This window comes from Taurulus bubalis (assembly GCF_910589615.1).
Source record: "Taurulus bubalis genome assembly, chromosome: 9".
In the NCBI taxonomy this organism is placed as follows: domain Eukaryota; kingdom Metazoa; phylum Chordata; class Actinopteri; order Perciformes; family Cottidae; genus Taurulus; species Taurulus bubalis.
The window spans coordinates 19,452,058-19,476,502 of NC_136597.1; the positions used below are offsets into that span (position 1 = coordinate 19,452,058).

General features: G+C 45.3%; 1 protein-coding gene across 1 annotated transcript; it reads right to left on the bottom strand.

The window, feature by feature from the left end:
• Positions 1-331: 331 nt before the first annotated feature.
• LOC306741007 (filamin-C-like) lies at positions 332-22,712 on the bottom strand (the record flags this gene model as incomplete). The annotated part of the gene is made up of 46 exons (XM_079223258.1): positions 332-970; positions 1,506-1,733; positions 2,090-2,308; positions 2,731-2,907; positions 3,019-3,151; positions 3,963-4,078; positions 4,237-4,374; positions 4,479-4,748; positions 4,903-5,151; positions 5,241-5,363; positions 5,464-5,616; positions 5,710-5,913; positions 6,056-6,220; positions 6,349-6,522; positions 6,643-6,771; positions 6,897-7,037; positions 7,140-7,239; positions 7,347-7,588; positions 7,706-7,729; positions 7,842-8,031; positions 8,114-8,270; positions 8,469-8,592; positions 8,709-9,037; positions 9,119-9,281; positions 10,107-10,280; positions 10,672-11,269; positions 11,400-11,662; positions 11,759-11,876; positions 11,992-12,161; positions 12,328-12,418; positions 12,536-12,696; positions 12,947-13,070; positions 13,204-13,347; positions 13,453-13,566; positions 13,682-13,875; positions 13,972-14,108; positions 14,198-14,324; positions 14,500-14,637; positions 15,559-15,759; positions 15,880-16,042; positions 16,136-16,213; positions 16,335-16,453; positions 16,601-16,751; positions 17,801-17,898; positions 19,399-19,647; positions 22,337-22,712. The coding sequence occupies 46 exons, from the start codon at positions 22,710-22,712 to the stop codon at positions 783-785; spliced, it is 8,124 nt and encodes a 2,707-aa protein (XP_079079384.1). The 3' UTR covers positions 332-782.
• Positions 22,713-24,445: the final 1,733 nt, after the last annotated feature.

The following is a 24,445-nucleotide window of genomic DNA, read 5'->3' on the forward strand; positions in this document are numbered from 1 at the left end:
CATCTAGACAAGTACAGGATGTAAATGAGGACTGGATGAATATGCATGATTGCTTTTTCAATGCATCGTTAAGTAACGTTGATGTCAACGGTATTATGTGATCTCCAAATGTGTGACAAATATTAAAAGCCTTGAAATCTACTAGATTCGGGCCGGATACTCGGTTGACAGACTCTGTGATCAAGCAACAATATTCTGACGGCTGCTCAGGTAGAAGAACCAACAGCGGTCAGAAAATAGCTGCATTATGAAACTCTGAAAATCGAAGAAACCTCTGCGAGGGTCTGCCAGCACTGTGAGAAATCAAAGAAATCCAATCACTATTGTCTGGAAAGTTAGCCATTAAATCTTTATTAGGTCTGCAAAGACTTACCAAAAATAGGTTAATATAACAAAAACAAGTATCTCATTCTTAAACCATACAAAACCATATTGCATCACACTTTAATACTGTTGATTACTCCAGCGTCTCTGATCATTCATATGATGCCATTCTTTTACAACACAACAGAACAGAGTGAGATAATTATGGGCCGAGTAAAACATCACTTAACGACTCGGAAACCACACCGTTTGCTCTGAATGTGGTTGCAAACTTGAAAAATGTCATTCCTGGAGTTAATGCAAAACTTTGGCACAATAGATATTCTGTCATCTAGAAAACTGTAAGCAAATGTCCTGGCAGGTTTTAGTGCATGTTGAGTATTGTAATCCGCTGAAGAGCGAGGAACAGCGAGAAGAAGGTGGAGAGTCGGTGGAGGGGAATGGGCGGGGCGCTGGTTTTAAGACACAACCACCTTGTAAGGACTGCCGGGGATGTTGTCGTCGCCCCATTTGACGATGACGGTGTAGTTGCCCTTGTCCTTGATGGTGTAGGTGACGTTGTAGAGCTTGTTGCCCATGTGCTTGACATACACCTCCTCGCAAGGAGTATGGGGCCCATGCACGCCCACCATTAGCATGTTGGTACCTGAAAGGAGAAGCAAGAGGGGGATTTAATGTGGTGTACAAAAGATGCATAGGTGTATCGGCTTTAAATGGCACTAATCAAAATGTATCTACAACCAATGGATGAAATGATGAAGTAGAAGAGAGACAAGCCCAGAGAGAATTGTCATCCTGTTCTGCAGTTCTCCTCAGCACTTCCTCAGCATTTTAGTGTAGACCTTTTTTTTTGGTTCAAGGAACCACAATTTGAATGTGTTAAAAAAAAAGCAGCTCTCATAAAACATCTGCTACCTGCCCAGCACCAAATTCAGAGCCAGATATTTCCCTCAGGGCTTGTAGGCCAAAGAGAACTGAATATTGGATTTGGTCAGGTTTCCAGAGCCATAACTCAATTGAATGAATGTTACATTTCTTTCCGTGTCTGCTGCTGGCAAGTGTTTGCTAACACATTCACTATAACTTTATATGGTGCTAATATGTCAGTGGTGTGTTTATAGCTTGTTCCTTTGCCAAAAAGTGGCTGAGAATCGTGTGTTGTGTTGTGTCCAGATGATCACCTGCTTTGCTGCAGTCAACTGTAAAATTGTTTTTCTGTCCGACAGCAGCCTTGGACAGCCCTGTTCCCAGACAAACCACCATGCTGGCATCCGATGTCAGTTTTGTTGAGGTGGTGGAAGAGGATGAGCTGGAGCTGTAGGCACCACCCACTTTGGAAGTCTTGGTAACTGTTTCGACCAAGACGGACGAGGTCTCATGGAGGCTGTGTCCCCCTGACAGCCGGGCTCCTGTGGGCGAGGCAGAGTGAGAGGTTATCAAAAGCCACTTATGCCTGAGCTCCAACAGGAAAATATGTAAGACCACTTTCAAATTGAAATTTTTCCCCATTTCTGAAAGTATTTGTATGCCACATTTATTTAAATATAGGAATTTGTAACCACCAAGTAGTGACAGCAGGAATATATCGATGTAGTGCCAGAAAGAGGCAGCTTTTATGTAAGTATGTACACTGAGCAGCATGAACGAAGATGACACAACATTTTCCTGACTTCCACACTTTTTTCATAGGAATGTTTGTTACATAATCGAGACACTTGTCATGTGAGATCCACAGATCAGATGGGAGAGTGACTGTGAAGCAGACCTGTGATTTTAGCTTTGAACGGGCTGCCCACTATGTGCTGTGGTCCTCCGTATTTAATGGTGATGAGATAGTTGCCGGGTGCCATGGGTGTGTAGTTGATCTTGTATCCTTCAGGACACTCCCGACAGTCCATCTTGACCTTGGATGGCCCGTCGATGTTGACTGACAGAGTGGCAGAGCCTGCGTTACACGTGTTGACCACAAACTCTGAGGGTGCACCTGGAAGAAAGAGAGAAATGCAGAAAAAAGATGCCATCAGGCTGCACAACCAGCTCTGCTCCCAGCAGACCACAAAACACTTCAAACCCTGTGCAATATAATACACTGTGCAATGAGTTATTCTGTCTGTATTTACAATATTTCACTGTGGATTCTTTACTGTTTCTTTTTTATTACTGTTTTTTTGTATTGCTTATTGCTTTTTTATAATACGTTTCTCTTTTACTATGTCTTGTTTGCACTTTACCCTATGCTGCTGTACTCTTGTAAATGTCCCACTCTGGGACTACTAAAGGATTATCTTATCTGATCTAAAAGACTGCTGAATGATTTAAAATAAAAACAAATAATAATCACAAGGAATCTATGCTGAATTATCTTCAAATATGGTACATATTAGTAGTGGTGGTGGTGACATCTACCTGTGGTTCCTCCCTGCAGTCCAGGGCCATGTGCTGTCACCATGCCTGGATCTCCAGCCAGCCCCGCGTCGCCCACCCGCACGTTAAAGGGGCTTCCAGGGATGTGGCATCCGTTGAACCTGACATCTATGGCGTGAACTCCATTCTCCCGTGGAATGAAACGGATTGCATTCTTGTCTGAATACGACACAAAACACAAGAGGATGTATTACTCCTGAATGGTGCTTGCAGAATAAAAAAATCTTTTATGGACTCTACTTTGTGACACAAAGTGAGGTTGGTGCGTACCACTGTCAAGCTCGGTGACATAGCATTCCTCTGAGGAGCCAGCAGGCGTGTGGACTTTGGCGTCAACCACACCACGAGCCCCATTGCGCTGCACCATAAAGGACGCCTCTTGGTTTACCTTCAAGTCCTTCTCCTTCTCCTACAAACGACAGGGAAGAATATGATCAGAATATGAGTGAGTGCATGTGTGTGTGCCCGCACCTCGAGGGACACAAAGTGTGTGACTCATCACGCCTGAACGAGAATAGACCGAGCGGTTTAGTGTGAGAGGCAGAGAAGGTCGGAGTTTACAGCGAGGCGTTTAGTGTTTTTGCCCTACGAGCGGACGAGCGGTCCTACCGCACATAAGAGGCAGTGTGACATTTTAAACACTGGTCTGATATTGCACTACACCTGGTTTCTAGTGGTAGAAAAGCACTGTGAAGTGGTATTTCAGTCAACTAAAAATACATGTTTTTAGCATTGTTGGCAGTTGTGATGGAAACTGTGAAAGCAAATAAAAGAGGCATCTGTAAAGTGAGGAGACCGATATTGTGAGCTGTTGCAGGTATCTTTAAAGGAGTCTTTATATTCTGCTCAATGTTTTCTTGCTTTTGTCCTCTCAGTCAGAAACACAATCTCATAGGCGCACTGACTGCCCACACATAGCACAGCTTGTGTTGTACCACTTTAGCAAGGGACAGTTAATCCAGCCCTTCATCACTGGCCAGCATCACAGTATTAAAGTCGTATATACTGCTCCAACACTGGCATTCAATTACACTTTAAGGGCAAAGTGCTATTAGAGAGCAATATCTGAAGCCACTCAAACATTATCTTTCATGCAATCTGTTAGTCAACCCTGATATTTTGTGGCTGTGCATATCTGTTGTGTTTGTGGTTGTTTTGTGCAACAAATGAATGTGGCTTTTGTCAGCACTGTGCGAATGTGTGTGTGATCTTACCTGAAGGCTTGTTACAGTGAGCCTGCGGGCTTCGTCTGACAGTGTAGCAATGGGAACAATGAATGGGCTGTCGGGGACGTGCTCGTTGTTAAACTTGATTGACACCTCGTAGTCACCTGGGGAAGCAGACTGGTTATTTACTTTCACCATCAAATAAACTGGAGGAAGTGTGGAGAAATGACTGGAATGTAGAGCAACTTGGAGAAGAAAAAAAACCTCTGAGAAAACCTGAACATGAAGGAACTTCTGCATTTGTGGGCGACAAAAGTTGTACCTGGTTCTTTCACTATGTAGGAGACGCCACAGGAACCGTCCTTCCTGTCCTCAAAGGAGATTTCGGCCTTGCTGGGACCCTCTACCGCGATAGACAGACCGCCAGCACCTGCCTCTCTTGTCCAGATGCTAAATTCAGCTAGAGTAGGTGGAAAAAAAGGCATCAACATTTAATAAAACATTCAAAATCATGTCTTGAATAGTATTTGGAGAAACAGGTTCAAGTCCAAAAGGTGAACTTACAAGGCGCTGCAGCCACGCCTCTTTCCAGACCCGGTCCTCCTGCACGGACCTTGTGTGATCCTCCCTCCCCCATGGGCCCCACAGTAAACTGGAAGGGGCTTCCGGGGACATGTTGTTCTCTGTACTTGACGTTGACAGTGTGGGGTCCCATCTCCTGGGGGATGAAGCGCACGCTGTAGGTGCTGCTCCCTCCATCCACTATGTCAGCATCCACTGTCTTCCCACTGGGGCTGGTCACCTGAGCCGTCATGGCCTGAGAGCCACTCTCAACTGGGTGAGGCAGAGCAAGGCGTGTTTAGATACACCCAAAGACACTTGCATAGGATATATAACAAAAAAATACTAGAACAAACATCATTGAAAGGATAATTAAAGTCAAAGCATTCAAGTTTTCACGTTGAAAAAAGTGTATTTGGACTCTCACCTTCAGGTCTAGCAGTGATGCCAGCAAAGCTGCTGAGGCTTTCTCTGCCCAAAAAGTCTCCAAAAACATCTCTGAAGGGGCTTCCTGCTCCGCCCATCTGGGTGCTCTCCTCCACTCGTACCTCCCGCTTGGTCTCTCCACCACGGGTTTTGCTGATCTCGGTGCGCTCAGTGCGGGTGTAGGTGTGGCTGCTGCGGGTGAAAGTCCTGGTCAGCCTCTCCTGAGCTGAAACCATCTGGAACCAGTTTCCTACCAGGGAGAATACAAATGTGAGAGCATTCATTTTAAGACGGTTGACCGCTGCCCTCTAACCACCTTTGACTGGCTCCTGTACTCACCTGGGATCTTGAGGTTAAGACCGCAGGTGCTGCCGACTGAGGCAATCGAAGAGGCCTGTCTCTTTCTAGTAATGCTCTCCTTCATCCTTCCTTCTCCGGTCACCTTCACTGTGAAAGGACTTCCTGAAGGGCACAAACACATTTACAGTGAACAACATATTAACATATTAATTTGATTTTTAGATGTTTCGGATTTTTTTCGTATTTCATTAAAGATTCTAACCTGGGATGTGTTTTTCAGCAAACTTGATGTTAACAATATAACTCCCAGGTTCGGTTGGACAGTAGGTGACTCTGCACGTCCCGTCCTCCACATCTTCACAGTTGATGTCCACTTTGCTCGGACCCTCGATGGACAATGCTAAACCTCCATAACCTAAAGGAAAAAGACAAGTAGAGAGAAGTTGAAAAAGTATGCATTGCATTTTTATTCGCCATAAAGCTGAAACGAACCATCTCTAAATCTTACCTGCATTCCTTGTATCCACAAAGAATTCAGCCATTTCTAGAGTGTGTGCCTCCTTCAGGCCTTTACCGAAAGCCTTCACTCTGCTGGCCTCGCCAATCTCTGACTGTCCAACCATGATTTTAAAAGGGCTGTTGGCCACGTGCACCCCATTCTTCCTCACACTCACTTCATGCTCGCCGACCTCCTTAGGTGTGAAAGAAATACCTGCAAACATAAGAAATGTATACAAAAATCAAGACAGAGAAGCAGAATTATGAAATCTAAATGCATTCAATATATCCGACAACGTCTTATCAATGTTCCACTCTTACTGTTATTTTCTCTATCTGGCAAGTGGATATCTCACCGAGGTGTCTGTTGGGCAGCCTCTTGAGCAGGCAGGGCTCCTCATTGCCTGATGGTGCTCTGATACTGGCAGTCAGAGAGCTCAGATCAGTCTCTGCGATCTTCAACGACACGTCAGCCGCTGTGCCGACATTCAGCTGTGATGTCCTAGTTATGGCGTCATCCCCTTTGATATAGAAAAGTGGTTGAGATATTTGTCAACCTCTCAAAACCTGATTTATAATGTAGACATCCACTAAAAATATAAATCAACAGCATAAAAAGGTCTATGGGAGAAATTATGAATTTCCTCACCAGTGATCTTCGCAGTAAAGGGACTGCCAGAAATGTGCTTGTTGTCAAACTTGACAATGATGTTGTAGTCTCCAGGAGCTGTGGGCAGGTAGGACACAGTGCACGTGCCATCTTTGTTGTCCTTACACGTGATCTCGGCCTTAGAGGGACCCTCCACTGCCAGAGACAGACCACCTGAGAGGGAGAAAATCAACACCCAGATTTTCACTTTTCTGCAGTGTAGTAATGGTTTACTGTATTACCACAGATCCACTGGGAAATAGCAAATATCACTGGGTAAGTAAGGTGTAGTACCTTCTCCTGCGTTCTTGGTGACCACAGTGAAAGTGGCAGCCTTGTTGACCATGCCGTAACTCAGACCTGGACCATAAGCCGTCACCACGCCACTGTTCACAGCATCCACAAAGAACTGCAGAGGGCTTCCTAGGGGGATGTAATCGTTGCCAAACAATGAGAATGAGAACTGTGAAATGTATCTATTGCATTTAAATATGAGCGCAAAATATCCATAAATAAATCATGGTTACTTTAGAAGCTGTGTTTCTGACCTGGAATGTGGTTGCCGTCATATTTGATGTCCATCTCGTGCAGACCTCTCTCTGTGGGCTGGTACTTTATTGTGATGGTGCCATCCTTATTGTCAGTGATATGCGGGCGGCCAGTCTTCCCTGAAGGCATCCGCACCTCACCTGGAAATGACAGCAGTTTGGTGAAATGTCAGTGACCTAAAAGAGATGTTTTTCAGGTGTGTGTGAGCAGGACTTTTGTTTCTGTTGGAGTGTTTGTCACACCTGTGATTTCCCCTTGCTGTGGCATGAAGGGGACGAGGAAGTTAACAGGACGGAAGAGAGGATCCACAGTATCGCGGGGAACAACTGGCTCATTTGAGGCCTGCCGATACAGAGAGCAGAAAAATAGTTTGCATACATACAAAACATCCGGGCAAGAGTGCATTTAGCACACAATTGTAGCAGCTGTTTAAATACTCCTTTACTCACAACCACATGGAAGGGGCTCTTGGGGATGTTCTGTCCCCCAAATCGGATAGTAATAACATATTTCCCAGGTTCAGGGGCAGTGTAGTAAATGTCAAAGGTCCCATCACGATTTTCCACCACATCCATGTCCAGCTCCATCCCTTGTGGGGTCTGCACCTTACAGGTCACCTTGCCTTTCCCAGCAGCTTTGGCATCCACTGTGATTACCGTATCCTCAGAGGTTTGCAGCTTCTGCAAATTTGCTGTTCGGGACAGAGAGGGAATACAAATAGAGGGAGAGAGCTGCTGCATAAATGCACAGATTTTATGATTTTCAAGCAATGTGTCACATAAATAAAGAGAAAGCCTCTGTTACTCACACACGCCATGTCCTCCAATAGAAACTGGAAGAGAGAAAAATGTAGATTGTGAATAGAAATATATAAATGCTGCAACTATAATATATTATCTGTATTTATTTTAAAAATGTATGAATCCACAGTGGGTTTTTTTTACCTGTGAGGTGACATTTGCTGGCGTCTCCTGTGGGCAGGGACTGGATGCGGTAAGGGGAGTAAGGGATCTCGTCTCCTCCATATTTAATGGTGATAGTGTAGGGGCCTGTGGAGTCTGGTACATAGGAGACAGTGTAGGTGCCGTCCCTGTTGTCCTGGATGGTTGCATTCTTTGGCTTGCCCTCGGGGTCCTGTCAATAGACAATATTATTATTATTTTTAAATGGTGGCTGATAATTAAAAAATCATTGCCTGAAAGGTAGCTGAACCCACCAGAATCTGCACAGTGAGCAGTCCCTCTCCAGCATCACGAGCATCAATGGTGAACTCAACTGGCAGGCTCGCAGGCACACCTTTTGTGTCTAGACCAGGACCACTAGCGCGTACCTTGCTGGCGTCGTGCCCAGGCTGAGACATTACCTTGAATGGACTGTGGAAGAAGGAGAGAATATCAAGCGTAATTACTAACCCCAGACCTATAAAAGACAGAAATGGGAATAGGAAACTTGCAGAACAGCACTATTCTTCTCTAAATCCAGCCAAGCAGAGCAGAACTTTAATTAACACAATTCTACACATGCTGTGCTTCGATATATTTGTGCTTATTTTTCCCCAACTCATTCTGTACCTGTGTGGGACTTCCTGATCTGCGTATTTGACAGCTACAGTGTAAGGGCCATCCTGGGCTGGGGTGTAATGAACTGTGTGGGTGCCGTCGCCGTTGTTCTTCACACCAACTGGCTCCACAGTTCCTGGAAATGAGACAAAATGGAAATCATACACCACCAACTTGCTGTTATTTGTCAGCTTTGAGCAGGCGGGGGGCTGTTCATAGTCAAACAGCATGAGTCCAACAGCGTGTCCTCACCTGTTGGGCCGTAGAGTTTGACATCCAGTGCGGCATGTCCGGCCTTGGTACAATCTGCTGTGAAAGCCTGAGGAACATGGGCTCTCACTCCGGTGCCCAGACCTGGACCTGAGCACTTGACCTTGCTGGGGTCCACGGGGTCCTTCACGGGAACACGGAACGGACTGCCAGGGATCGGGTGACCTCCGTAGTTGATGTTGACGTCATAGTCTCCAGTAGTGAAGGGGATGTACTCCACACTGCAGCTGCCATCTTTATTGTCCTTGCAGGATATTTTTGCCTCTGAGGCTCCCTCGATGGTCAGGCCCAGGCCTCCCGTACCAGCCCCCCTGAGAGAGAAAACTTTTATTATATTTCTCATTTGAGATAAGTTCCCACAAAAATCTCCTATTGATGTGATCCAACGGTACCTGGTCTCCACAGTGAAGCAGTTGGGCTTGTTGGTGATTCCTCCCTCCAGCCCTGGTCCAAAGGCACGGACCCGGGTGGGATCACATCCCTCCACCACAGACACTCTGAACGGACTCTTGGGCACTGGCGCGTCGTCATACTGCACCTCAATCATATGCATTCCTGCACACAAGCAGATGTCAGTTCAATGTCTGATGTCACACCTCTCTGCCTGAATGGTCTTCAGGCAAGCAAATGTGTTCTGTTATTGCTTCTTGCTTTTAATTATGAGTCAATTTCCCTTTTAGGGAGATAAACATCTGTTTATTTATAAAAGATGCCATCGAGAGCGCAGACGCTCTGGTGAACGTACAAGGCGTTACATCTGTTCCCTATTCATTATTCTGTTACAACATTTTTCTGACAGAGCTCTCTCAGTAGGACTATATGCCAGATTCCCAGCAGCACGGCTATGATATTAGAGCATGTCTAGTGGTGGAGAAGTGCACTGTGATCTCTTTGCTTTGTGTTATAGGTCTCTATTAATATCCCCTGTCATTCCCCTGCTGTATAGCTGTGTGCAGGCAGCCTTCAGCACACATACCTGCCTTGTTAAGAGCTTCTGTTCCTGAGCACACTATTTATAAAACAGAGTCTGTCTGCCTCTCTGCCTCCCTGCTCTCTGCCCCTCACATCATTGCTCCGCTGCATCATTTTGTATTTATACCCCTCTCTTTCTTTCTTTTCTCACTCTCCTGCTTTATTCCCAAATGGCGCCCAACACGAGCACCTGTTAGTGATTCCTCAGTCTGTCTTTATGCTCTCGCTCAGACAGCCTGCTTTTGATACATCCTCTATCTATCTGCAGCAGGTTGGGTTTGTTGATGTCACAAATTGGACATGGATCTTACTTTCCTCATTGCTGTTCATTGCCTCTCCATCTCATGATCCTTTAATTGTGTGAATTGAGACTTTTAAATGACATAAAGGAATATTTTTGTCCCCTACCATCCTCGAATGCTGTGTACTCCACTCGGTAGGTGCCATCTCCCTTGTCAGTGATGTAGGTCTCTGTGGCGGTGCTGGAAGGGCTGATAATGTGAACCTTCACATGATTTCCTCCAACCTTGTTGAGGGCGCGAGCATCAACAATGAAGTGGGTTGTCACTTCTCTGAGGACTCCTAGAAACAGAAAAGCACTTCAGGTGATTTGTTGCTGATGAGAAACAAGACCAAGTGGGCTCAGTCATTTTAAGACTGAAGACATTGTAAATCCTTATAACAGATTTTTGAGCTGTTGAAAAACTACATACTAACAATTCAAAATCTCCTAATAGCTTGTGTCTAAAGAACCACAGTCCTAAAGGAAAATTGGAATTATAATGATATTCAGACAGAAAAGTAACCTGCAAATGTTGTAAATCTTTCTTGATAAATTACTTCAAGTGCTTTTCTTATAATTAACAAATACATTATCGACTCATTTTTTTCAGCACTGGTACATATGCTTGGTGTATCAAAAACATAACATGGATTACAACTTGTTATAAGTTTAGGTTCTTGGTTTTGTTACCTCTGGCCTCCACTCCTGGTCCATAGACATGAACCCCGCTGGTGTCCACAGAGGGCTCGACCTGTAGGACTTTGGGAAACTGGGGAATCATCTGGCCACCGTACTTGATTGTGATGGTGTGTGTGCCATGGAAGGGTGGGATGTATGTAACAGAGAAGGTCCCCTCTGCAGTTTTCTGGATGTGCACTTCAGCCTTTGCCCCGGTCTCTGAGACAATCTCAATGGTGAGCTCAGCGTCGCCTGCCCGGGTGCAGTCCACAGTGAAGGTCGCTGGTTCGCCTGCCTTGGCCTTCTCTAGGCCCGGCCCGCTAGCAGTCACCTTGCTGGGGTCCAATGCTGCGCGCACTGCAGCCTTGAAGGGAGAGCCGGGGATGTGCTGCTCGGCAAACAAGATGTTGATGGCATACTCCCCAGCCTCAGTGGGCAGGTAGAACACTGAGCATGTGCCGTCACCATTGTCCTGGCACTCGATCTTCGCCTCACAGGGGCCCTCCACAGTCAGGCCCAGCCCACCTGCACCAGCTCCCTTTGTGTCAATCGTGAATGGAGCTGGTTTACCCACAATGCCACCCTTCAGGCCTGGGCCAAAGGCTCGCACCTGTGGAGCAACAGTCGGGTCAGTTTTTGAGATGTGGTATACAAAACATCAAATATTTGTATTTTCTGCTTCATGAGTCTCAAGTAAGTAAAGAAGTGTGGAACTACGTGCAACTTTTATGAACTTTTACCTTTGAAGGATCAGCAGGCATCACTGCTTCGACCCCAAAGGGGCTTCCCATCACCGGGTTGCCATCATAGCTGACATCAACCTTGTACTGCCCCTCCTCTGGGGGAATATACTTCACGCTGTGAGTGCCTTTGGCTTTGTCTGATTCCAGCTTGCATGGAATTGGTCGGCCAGAGGGTGAGGTCATCTTCACGCCCACATTGCCCTGCCCACCAGCACCCTTTGTGTTAACCGAGAACTCCTGATCCTTTCCAACCTCCACTTCTGCAAGAGAGATTAACATGAAACACGTGATGTGTTGCAGTTACCTATTATTTCACGGCACATGCAAGAATATAGTATTTTGTGTTTGTAACTTACTGGTGTCTAATCCCTCCACTTTCACCTTTCCAATATCCAGAGTTGGCGCCACTGTGATGTGGAACGGGCTCTTGGGAATGGGATCTCCTCCATGAGTGACTGAAATAGCCATGTTACCCTGAAAAAACACAAGAGGAAGAATTAATATTGATTGACTGATGTGTTATTGTGAATAATCTCTGCGTCCTGTTCTAATGTTAATGTGCTTCAAGCAGAAGCCTACTGTACTGTACCTGTTGAATAGCCGTGTACTTGACAGTGTAGGAGTAATCGTGGTTATCAATGATCTCAAAGTCACGAACTGCCTCTCCTGGGCCTGATGGTGCGAAATTCACTTCAGGCTTGGCCTTGCCAGCTCCCTTTGTGTAGATGGTGAAGTGGGTTGGCGTTCCCACCTCCACTCCTGAAACACAAGTTTTTTTTGTCAGTTCTAACAATCCAAGTCAAATGAAATAATGTGTATGACATAAAAGTATTGTAGTGGGTGTCTTTTACTAATTCAACTACCTATACATTTGATGCGCTTGGTATGTATACTTATTATGGTTCTTGTCGTTGGTGGATCTCACCTGTCTTGTTGAGTCCAGGGCCTTCTGCTCTCACCTTACCGGCATCATGGGAAGGATCCACTTTGACTTTGAAAGGACTGATGGGAATTTCCTGACAAAGCCAATCATAAAGTAATCATAATAAATTACATAAGACTGAATAAAATTAAAATTAAAACAATTTTACAAATCTCATCCGTCCCTCTTGCACTGGAAACGGTATTCTTACCTGATCAGCAAACAGCACCATGATGGTATATCGGCCTGCACCGGGGGGAGTGTACTTGACAGTGAAGGTGTCATTGTCATTCTTGATGATGTCAAATTCAATGTCTGCCTCGGCCGGGCCAACCACCCCTGGGGCACACTTGATTCCAATGCTGATGTCCCCTAATGGTGCATAGCAATGAGCACAGTTCAAGAAGGTCATTCAAAAATAGATGATCTGAATAAATGTTCCACTGTAAAGAGCATTATCTGAAGTACATTTCAAATTAAAGTTTGCCTGAAGCTGCACAGCTTTACTTATTCTCTTCATTCTGTGCTTTATTTTGTTCAACATCCACATGATGAAGCACTTATTTCATTAAGCGTCACCACAATTTAGAAGGGTTTTTGAAACCACCCACACCATGCTCACCTTGACCGGCTTCACCACAGTCCACTGTGAAGTATGTTGGCTCATTAGCCTTGAGCCCAGTCTTCTCCACTCCAGGCCCATAGACCTTTACTTTGTCTGGATGGCAACCCTCTCCAACCAGCACCTGATGAATTCACAGTGTACTTGAGACAAAAGTACTCATACTTTATCCATATTTGATGAAGTATCACTATATTAAATTAATTGAATTTTAAGTGCAGCACGGTTATGTGTGTGTACATCGTCATGTGTCTTACCCTGAAGGGACTGTTGGGCACATTGACGTCCCCCCAGGTGATGATGATGGTATGTTTGATGGGCTTGACAGGGGTGTACACACACAGAAATGTGCCGTCTCCCTTGTCAGTGATCTTGATGTCGATGGTGCAGCCTTGAGCATCCTTAGTGGAGACAAAATCAGGTTAGCTCTAGTCTCTGCATGCATTATCAATGATGTGTTCTTGTAAATAAACAATGGAGGTTTCACAAACTGGAGCTCTCCATACCTGTGCGTAAATCTTGAGTTGACCCTTCCCAGCCATGTGAGCATCAATGGTGAATTCAGTTGCTTTGTTCACAATGACGCCAGTTGGTCGCAAGCCCGGACCATGTGCTTTTACCTGCAACATTTCGTCGTTTTTAATGCATTTTGTTGAGATTATAATCATTTGACCATGTCAACCTGCCTTTATATACTAGTATATACTGGTATATAGTACAGTGAGTGGTAATAACCTTCTCAGGGAAGACGTCATTGGCGGCAGGAAGGATGTGGGCCATGAAGGGGCTGTCCTTGATGTCCTCGTCATCACAGACGACATGGACAGCATAGTCACCGGCCTCAGTGGGCCAGTAGCGCACGTCACAGGAGCCATCACCCTTATCATCACACTCAATTTTAGCCTGTGATGGGCCTTCGATGGAGAAGCCTAAACATCAAAAGAATGAAAACATTCAAATTTCACACACAGAATACTATTTTTAATTCACTTTACTTCTGTAAAAAGTCGCATCACTTGACTCACCTAGAGTTCCAACTTCAGTGCCGATGGATTCTACCACAAAGTCAGCAGATTTTCCCACCATGCCTGTCTTCAGACCAGGACCCCAGGCCCTCACCTTCTGAAAACCTGCCTCCTTGCCCACCTCCACTTCGAAGGGGCTGTGGCACAGAAGGTTACACAATATTACCTTGTGTCAATGTGAATGTGCATTGTTAATTAATAGCTAAAGGCAGTAATAGATTCCTACCTGCGTGGGATGGGCTGGCCTCCCCAGGCGATGCTGACTGTGTATTTACCCGGCTTAAGGGGGTAATATTCACATTCATACACACCGTTTCCTGCATCTCGCACTTTCACTTGCTCCTCTGCACCAGCTGAGGAAGAATTATAAAGTCAATATGTATTCTTATCAAAACGGCCAGACATTATATGCATTTTATTTATCATATGTTTATGTGAATACCCTTTAGACAAAACCCAAAGTGAATAATCCTAAAAATGTATGAGCAGTGAGGAGTGATGCATAGAAGAGAGAGCTGTCTGACTCACTCGGTCCTTTGACTGAGACGCTCAGAGATCCACTGCCAGCTCCCTTGGTGAAAACTTTGAAGTCGGCAACCTCCTTTACTCTCACGCCTTTAGGCTGAAGGCCTCTGCCTGTAGCTCTGCAGGCATTTGGATTTATTGCTGAAAGGAATAACATCAAGTGTGAAAGAGGGACATATTTAGCAAAGCAAACAGCAGCTGAGAGTAGCCAGCAGTTGACAGCAATGTTAGTAGCAAAGACATTAAAATATCCAATTCAAGAGGGATTCCTTAAAGCTTGACTGACAGGACCTGCACATGAGAATGATGCTTTTTGCAGCACAGATAACACAAAGTGCAAAATGTTGAAGGTTATTGGATATTGACACATTTGAGAGCGTCAAAGGACCTTCCGACAACATTTCAGTCAGTCACAACATTTCAGTCAGTCAAAACGTTGACTGCAGGCTTAAACTGAATGTTGGCTGATGCAAATTTAGATGTGATAAAAACAAACATGTCAACAGCACAAGCAAAGATATTTAAAAGAGAAGAACAAAAAAGACAGAACTGAAAAGTGGGACAATCTGTACGCGATTTGTACAACATTGCATCGCATGGCTCTCTGAACATAACAAAACCATCAAGCTGCAGGACGCGACAAGAAGATGGCGCAGCGACCAAGCACGGCATTGAGCCGCGGCACCCTAACTTAAAGAAAGCACAGAGGGGCATCTGCAGGGCACGGCATAGGAAAGGTTTTGGGGGGATCTGCTGGCTGAGCAATGGCCACAGGCTCCTCCCAGCAAGCCATACTAACTTGGGCGGCCAGGCTTTCCACCCTTTGCTCCGGGAAGAGTGCGTACTGACTGAGGGACTATCTGCAGTGGAACTCCAGTGTGAGGAGCAACGGACGGAGCTAGAAATGACAGATAGGAAGGGTTATGGTCTATACCGGGTGGCTGTTCCCAGGGAAAATAAAGATGACTGTAGATTGTGATGGATTGATCGCCCTGACACTAACAGCATGAGAGGAAATCAGATTTGTCTGACAGTAATTTACAACATAGACAGATGGCTCACCCTCTGCAATGTTGACAGTGAAAGGGCTCTTGGGTATCTCCTGGCCTGCAAACAGCACGTGGATGGTGTGAGGCCCTTCCAGCATGGGACGATAGGTGCAACGGAAAACACTGTCACCCTTATTCTCCAGGATGAGCTCCACTGTGTCCTTTTTGCCCTGAGGATCAACGATTACCACACTGACGTCGCCATTACCAGCACCTGAGTGTGACAGGAAAATTATCAGTTATCGCAGTAGATACTGCAGCTTTAGTCTTCCAGTGACTGCCAGCCTTTCATCAGATCATATTACTGTTGCATGGTTGAATTCCCCATACTAACCAGCTGTGTAGATGTCAAAGTAGGTGGGTTTGTTAGCCACATTCCCTGTAGGATCCAGACCTGGGCCCCTGGCATGGACTTTGCTGGGATCGCCCAAATCCCTCGCCACATTCACTGTGTAGGGGCTCTTGTCAATGTCCTGACCAGCAAACAGCACTTTCACCTAGAGAGAAAAAAAGCAAGAAAAAGTAAGGATCCTTTAAATAGAGTGGTTTGCTCATTTTGTGCTGAGTGACGTGTGGACTTCATGTTTTACCTTGTGAACGCCTTCAACTTTAGGAACATAGGTGACAGTGTAGGTTTTGTTTTTGTCCTTGTTGGGTTTAACTTTAGCCTGGAGTATAAGATGACAAAGTAAATGAGGGTTAGATTAAATGAGATGCTACACTTTGCAAAACTGATACTGAGCAGGATTATCTGCGTTAGCCAGCGGGCTGTACGCTGAGATCACTTGCCTCCTCTTTGTGTCCCTCGGGGTCCTCCACATAGACCAGGACCTCACCACTGCCAGCTTCAAGAGTTTCCACAGTGAACACAGCTGGTTGCAGCACTTTGTTGCCATGAGGCTCAATACCTGTAAAGTAAGACAAAGAGCATGGTGATATATTCTGCAAGGTTTGGAGAAATATAACATTATTAATAACAGGCAAACACATTGATATTGTTCATATGAACTGTTGTAAACTGTGCAGGTGTTCATGGCTACTGTTGGGCTACCCACCAGGCCCATAGGCTTTGGCCTTGTTTGGGAAAAGCTGTTTGGGCTTGAGAGAAGCACCAGGCTTCAGCTTTGCCTTGGGGAACTGAGACAGGTAGGTCATCACTGAGTGCTCATCCACATCTGGGTCCACGATTTCCTCAGGGGCAATCACCTAAAGCACAGAAAGACAATCAGCAAAAAGAAAGGTAAATGTGTGTAATAAACTTTGTATGCAACATCACAGACCCCATAGCCGAATTTATGTTTCCATGTTTATATTGACTGTATTGGCATTTGTAAGAAGAATGTGGTTGACTCTTATAGGCATAGTGTAATGGAATTTAACAACGTATGTATCCCCCCCATCTCTGAGTTATCTCTCCCTTCCAGCATTTGTTTGTCTGTCTATCACGTCGTGGCACAAAGCATGCTGGTTATATTTAACCCCAGGACAGCAGGGTTAAGGATTGTTGGCTTCAATAAGCTAGCCAGGGGGATTTATCCTGAGCTAGACCTTTCCCATATCTCCTTAACACCACCATACTGTACTCCAGCCCCCAGGGCTGCAGAAACCATGACATCTACCCCCTGTCTATCTCACCAATGCTAAGCCTCATGGAAAACAGCTAACCCCATGGCTGAGACAAACAAGTATGCATAGAGCACATTACAATACTGAGACAGTCTTACAAACAGGACTGGAAATATTGCACTCTGGCTCGCTTCACATTGTTATTCCGATCAGCGTGTGCATATTTACACCTCTGTTCCAGGGGGGTGGCTCGGAAGGTAGTCAGAAATCTCACACCTCCACAAATTCACGGATCCACTAAAAAAAACACTTGCAAACTCACTTACTGAGAGCTACAATAAAGTAAATGGAAATATCAGAAGTGAGATGGGTAATAAATATTTCATGACACCCTCCAGCATGATCGCCTAGGAAAAAAGACTGAGCTCCATCGCATACAGAGAACTGCCTTTTTTCAGTTCAGGGTTGCATATGTGTCTTGGTGCTTGCTTTAAACTGCTTGGAAATTATTGGTGCCTATTGAATGTCTATCCACTGAATATAAACTATGTTGCCATACGAAAAACAAAAAAATACATCTCTTTATCTTGTTGTATTGTTTCATGAAATCAGCCCCACCCATCTGACACTCAGCTGAGCTGAAGCAAGCTAAAAAGCATGTTGTGAGTGACACCTATCATGCATCTTACCTGAGGCACACCCAGCCAGTCGTCAGCCTGTTGCATGGCTTCTTTAGCATTCTGCACGGGCTTGTTTGGATCCCACTCAGACCAATCAGGACACAAACCTGGCAGAAAGCAAACGGGACAGTTAGACAATAATGCACAGGCAAATGCAGTCGTATGCTGCTGCTGCTATGATAAGGCCACTTAGGCTGCCACTACTATCTGCCTAACACCTCCAACTACAACGTCGCATGACCTTACACACGCTGCTCTGCTCTTGTGAACCTGCAATGTCCGAAAACGAAGGTGTCTCAACTGTTTAAAGGCTCGAGACGCTCTGGCGCTTTCACTGTGGCTAAAGCTACGCGCTTCCGTGCTGCTAATGCCTAAATTGGATTAGTGTTGGTGATGGAGTGGCAACTCGTTCAAACAGCCCATACAGGCACACCACAGAAGACTATTATCCAATTAAAATAGACAGGGGCCCATGGTATTTACAGGGTTGAGTTTACTCTCAGTTGGGAGGCACCAGGGTGGGCCTTCCACCATGTTTCTAAAGGAAAGCAGTGCTCTTCAATATTATGTCTGCACTGTAAACCACGTGGTTCATAATGCAACATCACTGTCATATCAAAGGAGACGGATGTATGCTATAGACCAGGTTTCTTCCTGGTCTGGCATAGGAACTTCTTTTGTACATTTGTAACTGTGTGTTTTAGCACCGAGTGAGTTTCGTCAGTAACCCTGCTGTTCGGTATTAGCTGATGAAACAACAGAACCTTGTATGGCCCGTGCTGCAGCACAGTGTTTGAAAGATGCGTCTCCCTAGATCAATGGCTCATATAAACACAGTTAAACACAGTTGCTACTCCTCCACCTTTCGCTCTGTGAAGCACAGCTCAGAGAGGACTCACATGTTCAGTGCTGGAAACTGCAGCCTGAACTGGCTGTGACTCAAACTGTGGCCTTGCGGTCCTTGGATCTGTGGCTCATAGGCACCTCCCTGTGACAGATAACTCTGCATTTTGATGTAGAGCCAAGCATCCCCCCCTTGACAGAAGAGGAGGAATGGTGCCCAAATTTGGGAGTGTTGTGTAGCAGCAAGGCTATAAACACTAAAGCCGGTCCTGGGCCTCAGGGCCCGAGACAGAGAGAGTGAAAGCTTCAGTCATTGTGGGACAGCTGGCAGGAACATCCCCCCCAGCCATCAGCAACCCTCTTCCACCCAGTGACCCCACCTGCTCTACAGAGACAGATTACACTGGCTGAAATCTGAATCTAGACATGTGTGTGTGTGTGTGTGTGTGTGTGTGTGTGTGTGTGTGTGTGTGTGTGTGTGTGTGTGTGTGTGTGTGTGTGTGTGTGTGTGTGTGTGTTTGTGTGCCACAGAATGTGTGAGAGATATGCAGCCCTCATTTCTAGATGAGGAGCAAAGGAGACAAAATCTCCTGAGAAGGTGATACTGTTGAAAATACACTGACTGACACATGCCTGACCCCATCCTCCATAGCAACTAAGGAAAACTGCTATATACAACACAATACAGCCACAGAACGGATTCTGACTCAGCACTTATTCTGCCCTGCCTGTGGACTCAGCTGATGCTACTACACAATTCTTACCAGGCGCACAGTTGTCAACCAGAGCTCCCAGAGCTTTGCCGTCCCGCCAGTCACGGTTGAAGTTGTGGATGGGCAGCTGGGGCACCTTGTTCTGTATCCAGCCCAACAGGCGCTGTTTGGGGGTCAGCTTTTTAGACTCCTCTTCATCCTCGTCGTCCCACATGGGCATGGAGATAGAGTAGTGGAGGATGAGGGTCCATATCATACCCAGGATCAGCTTTAGATTCCCATCCACAATGGCTTTGCTATCTGTAGTGAGACAGTAGAGACAAAAGTATTCATGAGGATTTATAACTTCCACTGCGTTTAGATAATGCACCATGTCCTACAGCATTTGACGGTTTACTAGTTAACTGCATCTTTCAGCTGTATTTCCTTTTTTTTATTATTAGTTTTCATTCTGTATATTGTTATCACTAATCAAGGTACCCCAAACCTAAACCAAAAGACCTAAGATCTGTACATAAGTGTATTATATTACAATAGCATTTCCTTGCTGTTCTGGCGATTTGACCAGGAATATAAACAATGATGATTGACTGCTGAGGAGACAAGAATCTAATGCTCCCTACTGCTTCCCCTGAGCCCCTTTCTCTGAGACAGCTGTCTGGCTGAGGACCCCTGACAATCTGTCATCTAGTCACAATGGCACTTTGAAGACAGTGACAGCTGAGGACATGTGGAAGTGGATCCCACTCTGCATACACACCACTTGGATTTCAATTACGTCCAATACTTGTAGCGCTAGAGCGCGATAAATCAAATCGGTGGGGTTTAGATGCATTGACAGCGAGCATTCAAATCATTTCCCGAGGTTCTCTGAGGAAAAGTTTGCCGAATAAGCCCTTTCAAATCCAGCTCAATTTAGAAATTCAGCCATTCAAAAGAACCTCTGAGGAGCGCTTGACTTTAATGTTTCATCGACTAATCTTGTGTGATACACTCCACTTAATTCAGTAAGACTTTAATAACGAAGGTACTTTGATGCCAACTGTTTATCACAAGACTGTTTTATTGAGACTATTTATCTTTTCATAGGCAAGGGCCTCCTATCAGAGGGTAATGTTTGATGTGCTGCCACTTGACTGGCACAGGCAGGTGGCACGGCACGACACAGTATGGTTTTGATCCTGCCGTGTGTGGATTTAAGGGCAACTGTGTGCTCAAAGAGACATCCATCAAATGGTATCTATTTACACACTGTGACACATGTGCTACTAAGCTTGTGGTGAATTTTTTTTTTGTCTCTTGGATCACTCTAATGAGACTGAGACGTTATCTTAAGAGCGCTGCATTGGCCCAATAGAGCTGCTTGGAGGGAGAGGGGACGAGGAATGGAAATGCCAGGACTTCTATTATCACGCCCTGTTTCTGTCAAAACAGTCTGACATGGTGTGTGTCTGTACAGCTGGGACATCGATGCCAGCCTCACACTGACATATTAAGTCCTAGACGCGCTGTCCTAGACACACACCCTGCAGACTCTGAGTTGATATTTGAGATAGTGACCTTTGTCCTCCAGCGATCACCAGGAGATTTGAGCTTGCCGTAATCCCCACCCCCCCCCCCCACTCCCTAATATCATCACACACATACTCAAACTAACACACTCAGTGTATATCCAGGTGGACACACTGTGGCCTTCACAGTCCACCGGCCAAAGCTTCAGCCACGCAGGGAATTTCACTCAAGTGTGTGGCAGGATCATTAGTCACCAAAACAGAAAAAGGCTCTGTCAGAATTTTAATAACTTTTCTCCTGCATGAATTGTGGGGTTGTCTACAGGTGTATAATTAAGCCGTAACTCTTCATCTTGCGATATGTGTGCTTTTCATATTAGGCGGCTAGTTTATCCTCAGTTATAAATAAACATGTCTAAGAGGTACCATTCTGTTCACTCTGGTGGAGTCAAGTCTTCTTCTGGTGACATTGTGGGATGTGACACATATCCACAACAGTTTACTTCAGCTATCTGCACCACAATTTGATCTCTAAATCCCTCTGGAGTTAATCCTCACCTCCCAGGAGCAGCTGATGGCTACCGACAGCAATGGGCTGTCAGCAAAGAGCCCCAGTGAGTCGATATGACCTCTGACCTGACACAGATGAGTGTGTGTGTGTGTGCCTGTTTGTGTACAGATGTGAGAGCTGTCCACATGTACGTATAAATCGTGTCATTCTCATTAGCACAGGCCTAGTGAATTTCCAGCCCAGAGTTTGCCACATTGCTACAGCTGGAATATGCCTCTGGAGCCACTAGTCCTTGGCCCTGACACAAGTAAATGACCTCAGTGGCACCCAGTCTGCACTAACTTTCCAATAAGATGTTGACCTCAGCTCAATACAGCTTTCCAGAGGCAGAGGTGCTGACAGAGCTAACCGTATTTACCTGAGGAGGAAACAGGTGGCTGCTACGCTTCTGCAACGATGCTGTAGGTCGGGACGGCGTTATCAGCCATAACCGCCATGCACGAGCAGCACAGAGCAGCAGCCGCGAGCTAATCAGTGGAGCTAATAAGTTTTAATAGCACGCGCGGCTGGCCCGGTTCTGTCAACCAATCATAATAACGGAGAGAGGGAGAGAAAGAGAAAGAAAGAGAGAGAGAGAGAGAGAGAGAGAGAGAGAGAGAGAGAGAGAGAGAGAGAGACTACATTCTCTGCTGAGGTAGACTGGAAATCACCATATCTATAGATTTATAATTATTTGTGCTGCTATATTATTGCTCTGAATGGTTTATACAGATCATTTACAATCATAAAAAGTATATTAAATAGTGTTGCTGTCATGATTCATCTGTTAAATGTCGGAGCACAGCATATTATTAGTCACTGTCCACTATCATCAAGGCATCCTTTTTATAACTCTCTAATAATAGCATGGCACTTGTTGTTGTTTTATGTTTAGGTTACATTTCACTGTTGTTTCCAGAAGTCTTACCTATCGAAACCAGTTTGATGTGCTCTCTGTCCAGGAACTCGAGTGCCACAGACACGTTCTCGAGTTTCATCTGACGGAAGTTGGGTCTGACGTGGTGCTTTCTGTACATTTTCTTCTGGCTCAAAACTTCCAGGAGTGAAATGAGCTTGAGCCCGTCATTAAAATCCCTCTGCAGGTCGGTGACGGTCTTGTTGACGCACTTGAGGTGCTCGTTGCACCACCTGGTGAAGGTGTTCTGCTGGATCTTCTTCCATGGCGCGTCCTCGGCCAGGTCCTTCTCCGTCGCTGGCATCTCGTCGTCCTCCTCGTCCCCGAAGTCGGTGGCCTGGTAGTACTGCGGAGGCAGCTTGTCGTCGCCGTAGTTATTGCTCATCATGTTGGCGTTTTCCGGGTCCAGTTTTATACCTCGGTGACACTTGTGTGTTGAATTGTGCGCTCGAAAACTTTAGCGGGTCGATGGCAATAAGCGCGCTCCCGCGGAGGAAAGTTCAAACTTGAGGGAGTTTAAAAAGCAGCCTGGAGATTTTTCAGATGTACTTGCGAAGAAACCACTTAAGTCAGGACAGTGATGGATTAAAATATCCGATTTACAATGTGCAAGGGCAGCTGGTTGTCCGCTTTTTTCAAAATTGGCACCCTCTTGTCAAGTAGTCCTTCTCTATTACGGCCCCGAGAAGAATGTCGCCTTTTTTTGAAGAATGGCGTTTCGTGGCCGCCGAGCTGGAGCAGCACCGTTAAAGTTTACACAGAGCGTGTTTAACTTGACTGTCGAATAGAGGAGAGGTTTGGTTTATAAAGGACCCGGGGCCGCGTCACTCACCCACTGTGATCATAGTCTATTTGCTTATCCATAAGCACAACGTGAGTCGGGGTCGGCTTACGGGGAGGATGGGGTAGTGATTGGTCAGAACACCAGGCAGCGCAACAGTTGCGGCATGCTCTTTATTTTTAGGCGCTCCTATTTGGAGGCTGGGGGGGTTGGCACTTGACGATTGTTGCGAATGTGTGTCATGCTCAGGATCCAAATGGCTGAACAATTGAGCTAAGAAAAGAAAGTGAGAACCAGTCCTCCCTGTCTCAATATACGTTATATTGGAGACAGAACCTGACAGAAGTTTGATTGTGCACGTTGGATTCTATCACTGAGGCTTTGGAGATGAAACATTTTAAAGGGTGAGGTCACCCTGCTGAAGACTGAAGCCACCATTACGTGTGTTTCACAGCTATCTGCCACCCATGAGTGAAATGCACTTCTGTGTAGACAAGCAAAGGTCAATAGAAGCTCAGGGAAGGTCATGGTAAGATGCTTAATGCTGGAATGTATGAAAGCCCGTTTCGGCCACACACAACAAAATATAAAGTCATAATTATAATAATAATAATTCAAACTTATATAGCTTTTCTAAATACTCAAAGACGCTTGAGACAATACAGTCGAAATTATGAGATACTATCTCATAATTATGAGAGATATTATGAGATACTATCTCATAATTATGAGATAGTATCTCATAATATCTCTAGTATCTCTCTAATGACTTTTTATCTCATAATTCCGACTGTATTATTATGTTTTTTTGTGTGTTGGAAACGGGCTTCCATAGTATTATGATAGGCCCTTACAGTAATTCATGTTTCTGATAGTAAGAGCATATATTCTAGGAAATGTATAAATGTGTGTCACCAATAAGAATTGAGAGTAATAGCCTTTCAACTCACTGAATTCAAAATGATTAGCCCAATTTGCACTTTTAAATGACATAAAAGAGATAAGAACCTTTTTACCCACTAAACAAGAAAGGACAAACTAACTTCTTAAATTGTCAGAAAGCAAATTAGTGCCATTTCCAACTTTGCCAACATGACAGCATTCATTGATTGAAGCTGAGGCCGTGAACAGAAATACACTGATACGGTTGACAGTGTGTGCACATATTGAAATTGATCATCTATAAGCAAAACAAGTCATTTCCAATAAATGTTGTGTTCACTGCAGGTGCAGGGTCTGTCATGCTGTTGTGACTCAGCAGCCAGGGACATGCAGTGACACCAGGAACCATCGTTAACAAAGTAGTGGGAGGTAAGAATATCCACATGGCTTTATTAGGG